Below are 8,497 nucleotides of genomic sequence, written 5' to 3'. Positions count from 1 at the left end.
TCAGAAGGAGCACTGACCCGGGGCAGCAAGAGAGGGTCTGAGGAACCAGGGGCCCTTCTCGAAAGGAAGAGGGCGGCCAGGCCTGGCCTAGGGGCCTTGGCGGGAGCCAAAGCCACACCACAAGCGGACTGTCCACAGGCAGTGAGGTCAGTGGGGGAGGGAACAGCTGACAGCAAGGGACTTCCCCGCTCTCATTAACAGAGCCAGGGCCCTGGCGTCTCAGGCCTCCTGCTCCCTGGACACCGGGACAAGTCCCCAGAGAGCAGCAGGCGGTGACGGGCAAATTCTGCTCCCCCCAGAGGCAATGCCTTCCCTGTCCCACAGCAGCCTCAGCCCTCACTGCAGCCCGAGCGAGCGAGCGGGTCACCTCGGTGGCGGAGAAGAAAGAGTCCTCGGATGTCAGGCTGTCCTCGTCGTCCGCCCGCAGGCGCAGGGAGCCCTCGGTCAGGGGCATCATGAGGGTCCTCTCTGTAAGGAGAAGGGGGTGGCTGAGACGTCCCTCGGCGCCTTGCGGCAGTGGGGGGCGGGTTCATGTGAGGTCCCTGCACAGCTGCCTCCTTGGGAGGACTCTGCTCAGGCGCTCCATCTCCTTCCAGCCCCACAAAACCCAGAGGTGGCACAGCATCACACCCCTCCACCGGCAGGGACATGGGACGGGAGGGGCTGGCATCCGCCTGGAAGCCTGAGGCCCACTTCTTGGGGGGCAGAGAGAGCTGTGCTGCGAACCCAGGAAGTCACAGGCCCTCCCCATCTTGCCCTCTGGCCACACCACAAGGGTCACGGACTCGGCCCCTGTCCCTTCTACACAGAGGCTGCCGGGTCTGCCCCTTTGCAGGTGCTTGGGAAATGTTCACCAAGAGCAAAGACCAGAGACCCGCAGGGGGCCACCCTGAGAGGGAGCCCTTTTCTGTCCCCGGAGACCCAGAGGAAGCCCAGTGTCCCACTGCCAAAGCCACCCCGAGGCCATGTGGTGAGAAAGCAGAGGGGCAGGTCTAGCCTTGCGCCCCTCAACCAGTAGAGCCACAGCACCTGAACTCAGGAAGAGTCCCAGGCAGGGCTCTGTGTCACAGCCCGGTACAGGGGTTGGGACCCAGGGGCACTGGGAATACACTGGCTCTTTGGCGGAATGAGTCATTCAATCACACTTGATGATGTCACCCATTTGATGATGACCTCATGAGGCCCACAAGTGCACGTATGTTCCTGGCCCTGCAGGCAAATCTCCAGGGAGCCACCCCTCCACCTATCCAGGGCCTGCCCAAAAGCCAGCAGGTCGGGAGAAGAGCCTTCAACCCAGAGGTCTGGAAACACTGTCAGGAGGGGGGTGGAACACAGACCCCCATGCTGACCCTCAGCAAGATGAGGGGAGGGGCCCTGGCCAGAGACTCCCAGGCCTCCCGGGAGCCTACATCCTCCCTGCCTCATAGAGTGGGCTTCATCGACCCCACCTTTGCAATAGGGTAGTGGAGGGCTGAGGACGCTGAGGGTTCTGATGGGCTGCCCTGAGTCCAGTCCCAGCCTGGTCATCTCCCGCCCACCCCACACCCAGCTCACCAAGGTCCAGCAGCATGCTGTCCGGAGGGAAGGAGGTGCCAAACTCCTCCTGCAGGTGGTACGCCCGGTGCAGCAGCGTCTCCAGCCTGTCTGCAAACTCCCTGCGCTGCGACTCCGGCTGCGTGGAAGCAATGGCCATCAACCCAGGCCTCCGAGTGCCCCGCGGGAATGGCCCCCATCCCTCACCACCGCGGCGGCCCAAGCCCAGACCCCTGGGGACAGCCCAAGAGCCACGCCTTCCTGTTCCAGACAAGTGCACCCTGACCCATGCATGACATGATGGGGCCCTAGAAACGGGGCCAGACCACCAAGAGGAGGCCTGAGTGTCCATTATGTGGCCCTGGCCATGGGCTTTCCAGGGAAGGAAGACAGTGTCCATTGATGAAAGAGCAGCATGGACCCAGGAATCCTTCAGAGGGTCGGGAGAGGAGGACCGAAAACAGGGATGAGCTGACGCAAAACACGAATGAAATGTTAAAAGTATCACTGATGATCTGCACTGCAAAGCTGCTCCTCATTCATAAAAAAGATAGGGGGGTGGGAGTCAACTTCTGAAAATTCGATGACGTGTTGAAACGATAATGTTGGTTCTGACCCAGAGCAACTCTGCACAACAGAAGGAAATCCGGTCTGGTTCTGCGCCAGCCTCACCACTCTTCCTACGCCCGAGCCCACGGCTGCAGCCACCGTGTCCATCCGCCTGGTCAAGGACCTTCCTCTTGCTCACTGCCGCCCCACTTTGCCAGGCAGGATGCCCTTCTCCAGGAACTGGTCTCTCCTGGCAACAAGGCCAAAGGACTTGAGACAAAGTCTCACCATCCTTGCCTTTAAAGAGCCCTCTAGTAGTATTCCCATAACCCCGCTTCTCTTCTGTGCAGAGTACGGCATCAGGATCGGAAGGCTTCTTAACCTTCGGTATGCAGATGACACAGCGTGCTTGCTGAAAGTGAGGAGGAACTGAAGCGCTTGTGGATGAAGATCATGGATTTTAGCCTTCGGTATGGATTACAGCTCAATGGAAGGAAGACCAAAATCGTCACAAACGGCCGACAGGTAACATCATGCTAAAGAGAGAAAAGGTTGAGGCTGTCAAGGACTGTCTTGCTTGGATCCAAGCCGATGCTCATGGAAGCAGCATGGAGACCAAAAGCTGTATTGGACTAGGCAAATCTGCTCACAAGACCCCTTTAGCGTAAGGAGGGGCACGTGAAAGTTGGACATTGATTGAGGAAGACCGAAGAAGAATCGATGTGTTAGGAGAATGTTGAAAGTACCGTGGACTGCAACCAGGGCAAACCCATCTGCATGGGAAGAAGTACGGCCGTAGTGCTCCTCCGGGGCAAGGATGGCCAGACTTCCTCTTACGTGCTTACTTATGTACATGTTGTCAGGCGAGCCCAGTCCCTGGAGAAGGACGTCCAGCTTGGCAAAGTAGAGGGGTGGCGAGAAAGAGGCAGACCCTCGATGAGCTGGATGGACACAATGGCCGCATCTGTGGGCTCAGGCAGAGGCCCAGCTGCGAGGATGGGCAGGGCCGGGCAGGGTTGGGACACTGCACTGTCGAGATGGGTGGGAGCCACTCAGTGGCACCTGGCAGCAGCAACGGCTGGCCGTCCTTCTCCCAGACAGATCGTGTCTGTCCGTAGGCAGCCCCCGGGACCTTCCGCACTCTTCCCCAGCACCACACTGCAGATGCAGCGAGCCTTCTTGGTCTTCCTAATTCCATGTCCAACTTTCACGTGCCTATGATACGTTGGATACATTCAGGGTAAATGAGCTTATGTGAAGTGTAGCATTCCAATCAATGTGCACATTTCTTTTTGCCTTTTAATGGGCCTCTAGAAAATGTGTAATTCGCTCTGTAGTTCACAAGCAGCCGTGGCCCCACATGTGGCACCAGCCTTCTGAACTGGGAGACCTCAGCAAGTGGATTCCGTACGTCTGGGCTGTTGGCCTTGTCTGGCCGCGGAGGTCAGAGTAGCTGCTTCCTAGGGCTTCAGGACAAAGTCAGCAAAGCCCAAGACAGACGGGCCCGTGGCCACGACACCCAGTGATGACTGTCAGGACTGCGATTGCCCTGTGATGGGGGCATGGTGTGGAGCTCAGAAACAGCTGGGTTCAAATCCCACTGTCAAGTGGGTTGCTAACCACAAGGTCAGCGGCTCAAACCATCAGGATGCTCTGGGGGACGGAGAGGAGGCTGGCTGGCCCCACAAAAGATTGACAGGCTCAGAAACCCCAGACTGGGTCGCTAATCGTCAACATCCACTCGCTGGCAGCGGGGCTGGTTTGGCTGGTCAGGTATGTATGACCTGTGATCACGTATTACACTTGGGGAGCATTTCCCAAGGCTCAGCTGCCCCCTCTGTACCTTGTGTGAAGCACAGGGAGGCGCTAAAGAGGTCGTAGGTGTTGGGGCATTATCAGAGGGGCCAGAGAGGAGAGCTCCAGCCTCATGCAGCCTCCGTGGAGGGGCAGTGAAGGGACAGCTGCCTGGGAGGACATGATGGCAGGAGATACCCTGTGGAGGCCTGGGTGGGCCTTTGCTGGCACCTTCCTCCAAGGAGCAGGCCGCACAAGCCGGGCACCTCCCAGAACCTCAAGGCCAGGGTGTGGTGTGGGAGGAAGGGCACTACGCAGTCAGCCCAAGAGGCTTCTGGGCTGAAGGGCGAGGCACGGGCAGGCCCGGTTCTGTTTCCCACAGAGGCTGCCAGAGCCTGCACCTGCAGGTGACCGCACCCCCAGGGAGAAGACAAGGGCCGGCTGGGAGAAGTCAGGACGCAGAGGGGTCAGTAACCATGGAAGTGGCTGCCACTCACTAGCTGCACATCCCTGACCAGGCGTCCCATCACCCAGCCAAGTGCTTGGCTCCAGCCACCCAGCTAGAGCCTGGCAGAGCCCACTGGCCGCTGTGCTGGCCCTGGCGGGCCAGGCTTCACCTGTAAGGCAGAGGGAGCCTGAAGCTTCAGCAGAGCCCATCTCTGCTCAGAAGTCAGAAGCCAAGCTGTCCATTCCTTGTCAGGAAACCGTGTGTCCACATAAAATAAGAAGGGAAAGCTGAAAGTGATAGAAGCAAAAACCGAAGTCCCTCTATGGCTCACAGCGACCCTGGAGGCCAGGAAAGAGCTGGCCCTGTGATGCGTTTCAGAGACTGTGACTCCACGGGAATAGAAGGCCCCCAGCGACTGGTGCTTTCAAACTTGGAACCTTACAGCTAGCAGCCCAAAGCCACTACGCCACCAGAGCTCCTACAGCGATAGACGGTGAGCCGGTCTGTGAAAACTCTGACTGTACACAATGCCACCCCAACACAGTCTAAGGGTAGGGTCTGGGAGACCCACCCCACACAATGGGTGTCCCTTCTGGGCGGTGAGATGACCCACGCTGTGCTCGTTTTGCTTGCCTGGGGCTTCCCTTTGGGGAAGCCACGTGGGCTCTGGTGTCTCCCTGTGTGGTGTCCATGTAGGCTCCGGGGTCTCCCTGTATCCCTCACCGGCTGTGAGATCTTGAACTGGCCACTTCTCCTCAGCTGACCCACCTGCAAAGCAGTGACGACGACAGCCACTCCCTCGGGCTGTCCTGTCTTGCACCCTGGATGGCCTTCCCCCTGACCTCTGGAGCAAAGGGAATACCCCCCATGGGCTGAGACTCTACATTCCACACTAAACTCACTGCCATCGAATCGGTTCTAACTCATAGTGACCCTATGGGGTGGCGTAGAAAGCCTCGTCTTTTGCCCAAGGACCAGCTGGTGGTTTTGAACTGCTGACCTTACAGCTAGCAGCCAAACTTGTAACCACTAAGCCAGCAGGGCTCTCCTCTTTGCACAGTGCCTGTGAAATCCCTGGATCAGCAGCTCTGATCTGCTCAGAGGCTGGGGCCTCACCCCTGAACCCTGCACAGCACACAGGGACGGAGGGACGGAGGGACGGGCCTGGGGCAGCCCCAAGCTCTGTCCCTACACTGAAGAAAGCACACTGCTGACAAATCAGAACAGGGGCACACACCCCTTTCATGAAAAAAAAAGATAAACTGTTTAAAAGAAGGTAGGACTTAAGCTCACAAATGGAGCTGTGATACTTGGTGGAACATTTAAAAATGAGAAGATTAATATAACACTATACAGTGAACCCTCGCCACTTCACGCTTTGACTTCCGCGGCTTCACTCTATCGCGGTTTTTGCGTAACAGCACTCACTGCCTACACCCGCTCCTTCAGAGGAAAAAGACAGCGACCCACCTGTAGAGTACATCCCTTAAGTCATTTCATAGGCTATTGATTACAGTATTTGTAAGAACTATGTATAATAATACTGTATGTGAAATATGTAATACTGTAAACTAGATGCCATAAATAATATAATAAATAATAAATGATAATTGTAACATCCAAAATGTTTTACTGTATTTTCCCTTTTTCATTTAATAAATTGGGTAATACGAGTGTAATGGTGACTAAAGGGTGTTTTCTCATGTCCTCTATGCTCTAACTACGAAAATATTTGATTTACAAATAAGGAATCCTACTTCGCAGAATTTCATTTATCACGGTAGGGTCTAGAGCCAATTAACCGCGATAAACGAGGGTTCACTGTACTTGATCTTAGCCAAAAGGCCAAGAAGTCATAAGACTGTTAATATATGAGGGTACACAAGAGCCCAGGCTTACGAGATGGCTCATGACTGGTGGGACCCATGACTATGGCCCTTACCCTTCAGGCCAGGCACTGTACTTAAAATAATCAGCCACTTAAAACCAAGATAGCAGCATTTGCCCATGGCGAGCGTTCAGAGGGTTAGGGCAAAGGAGGGATGGGCACGGGGACACGGGGAGGCGATGGAAGGAACATCCAGGGGATGGCAGTGGCTGAGCTGAATCAGAACGTGCATAGTTGCTGAATGGAAAAGTGTGATCTGTTCTGTGAACCGTCACCTAATTCACAATGAACAGTTAAGAAAAGTAAGCCCTCACCTACATTACAAGAAAAAGAAACGGGAACCTCTAACAATAGGCAGACACCTGTCTTCACGCAAACAGCAAAACCCCGCCTCGCTGTCCCACCTGGAGTTCACGGGCTCCCTTGGGTGCCTCCCTGACTTCATTCCCAGACCGGGCTCGTGTCTCAGACTTCCCTCCAGGCTCGGACTGTGCTCCCACATGTGTGACACGCTTTCTTTATAGTATCAGCTGAAAAGGTGTGCAGAGTGTATCCTTAAACCAAAATAAGGAACGGAACTGCATGTGATAGGCTTTACATGAAATTCAGGATAGGTACCGTATATACTCGTGTATAAAGCCGAGTTTTCCAGCACATTTTAAATGTAATTTTTGTGGCAAACTTGGGTGCATCAGCTGATATTCGGGTCGGCTTATACTCGAGTACATACGGTAATCCACAGAGCGTGTAAAGAGATTGATCGTTTAAGGTAGGAGGCCTGGTGGCGTAGTGATCCCTGTGGTCAGTAGTTCACAACCACCAGCAGCTCCACAGAAGAAAGACTGGGCTCTCGGACCCTGCAGGGGCCACTCTGAGGCAGCACGGACTCGATGGCCGGGAGTTCGGTTTGGAGGTTGGGGGTTCGTGGGGGGCTAACAAGAATGAGAAGGGGAACGAAGAGGGCGGGCTGGGATGGTGCCTGCAGAACTCTTTAATACACTTAAACCACTGAATTGTAAGGTGTATGAATTACATGCTAATAAAACTATTTAAGGAAACGAAGAACATGGGGGGCTTGTGAGCTTCATTATTTATTTTGGGGGGGCAATGATTTACAATGAGCAATAAAGCCTTTTAAAAACTATTAGAAGTGAGAGCTAATGTACTCAGGGTAGTTTAAAGGATCCGTGGTGGGGGAATGGGGGTGGGCGGGGGAACCTACACCATCCAAGTGGTTTGCTGTGAAGTAACTGGCAGCCTGTGATGTAATCCAGTCAAGCCTCCTAGCCTGTCAGGGACACACACAAAGCAAACCACTGGAAAATGAGGCAATCTGATGAGGATCCGTGGAGCAAGTCAGCTGTCAACATGCTGGTGGTTACACTGCACCAGTTTCACAAGATGCTATCTCTGTGGGGAAACAGGCCAAAGGTACATGGATCACGTCCTACCTATTCCCCACAAACTTCAAAGGAAACGATCACATAGGAAATAATGGCTGAACAACACAAAAAGTACATTTAGCGGCAATGAACTACACACGGGGAAGTTGTTCAAATGGAAAATGTTTTGCTGTGTGTATTTTGGCCAAAAATTTAAAAATAAGTCACACAACTAACAATGAGCACAAGGAAGAAGAAACTGTCCTAAAACCGATTGTGGGAGGGGAAAACTGAGCAGACACCAAGGGCTCAGTGGAAAGCGGGTGTTATAAGAATGATGAAGTCAACATATGTACGTACTAATGTGCTGGACACAAATGACGTATGTACAGATTGTGATGAGTTGTATGAACCCCTAATGAAATGATTATTTAATTTAAAAAACGATTTTTTTAAAATGTGCTGGGAAAACTCGGCTTATACTCAAGTATATACAGTTTTTATTCACTTAAAAAAAGGTCCTATTGTGGAGATGATTGCTCTAGTCTTTTAATATGACTGAGCTACTGACTTGTATATGAATTATATGCCAATAAAACTGCTGAAAAATGAAAAAAAAAAACTGTGGCAAAGACTGTACAGACCTTCTTGATAGGACTGAACTATTGAATTGTGTGCTACGTGGATGAAGTGCCAATAAAACGGGTACAAATAAAAAGACGTTCAGACATACTGTCTAATAGAAAGAAATTAATCAAACTGTATCTACCAGATACAAGAATTTTATTTTATTGGTTAAAAAAAATTTTATAGGCTGCCCCTATCTCAAACCATATACAAAAATTAACTCAAAATGGATCATAGACTTATATGTAAGAAATCATGCTATAAAACTCTTGGGGA

General features: G+C 52.9%; 1 protein-coding gene across 2 annotated transcripts in view; it reads right to left on the bottom strand.

The window, feature by feature from the left end:
- MIGA2 (mitoguardin 2) overlaps positions 1–8,497 on the bottom strand; it is a 33,456-nt gene that overhangs the window by 13,816 nt on the left and 11,143 nt on the right. For both annotated transcript variants that reach the window (XM_004713263.2, XM_045288559.1), the window contains exons 6-7: positions 1,555–1,672; positions 368–468 (exon numbers count right to left, since the gene is read on the bottom strand). In XM_004713263.2, the coding sequence (XP_004713320.1) occupies positions 368–468; positions 1,555–1,672 (219 nt within the window). The remainder of the gene's footprint in view (positions 1–367; positions 469–1,554; positions 1,673–8,497) is intronic.

This window comes from Echinops telfairi, unplaced genomic scaffold (assembly GCF_000313985.2).
Source record: "Echinops telfairi isolate 266 unplaced genomic scaffold, ASM31398v2 ScPeMD7_22;HRSCAF=79, whole genome shotgun sequence".
NCBI lineage: Eukaryota > Metazoa > Chordata > Mammalia > Afrosoricida > Tenrecidae > Echinops > Echinops telfairi.
Note: the sequence above shows the minus strand (reverse complement) of the source record. Positions and strands in the feature narration are given on the sequence as shown.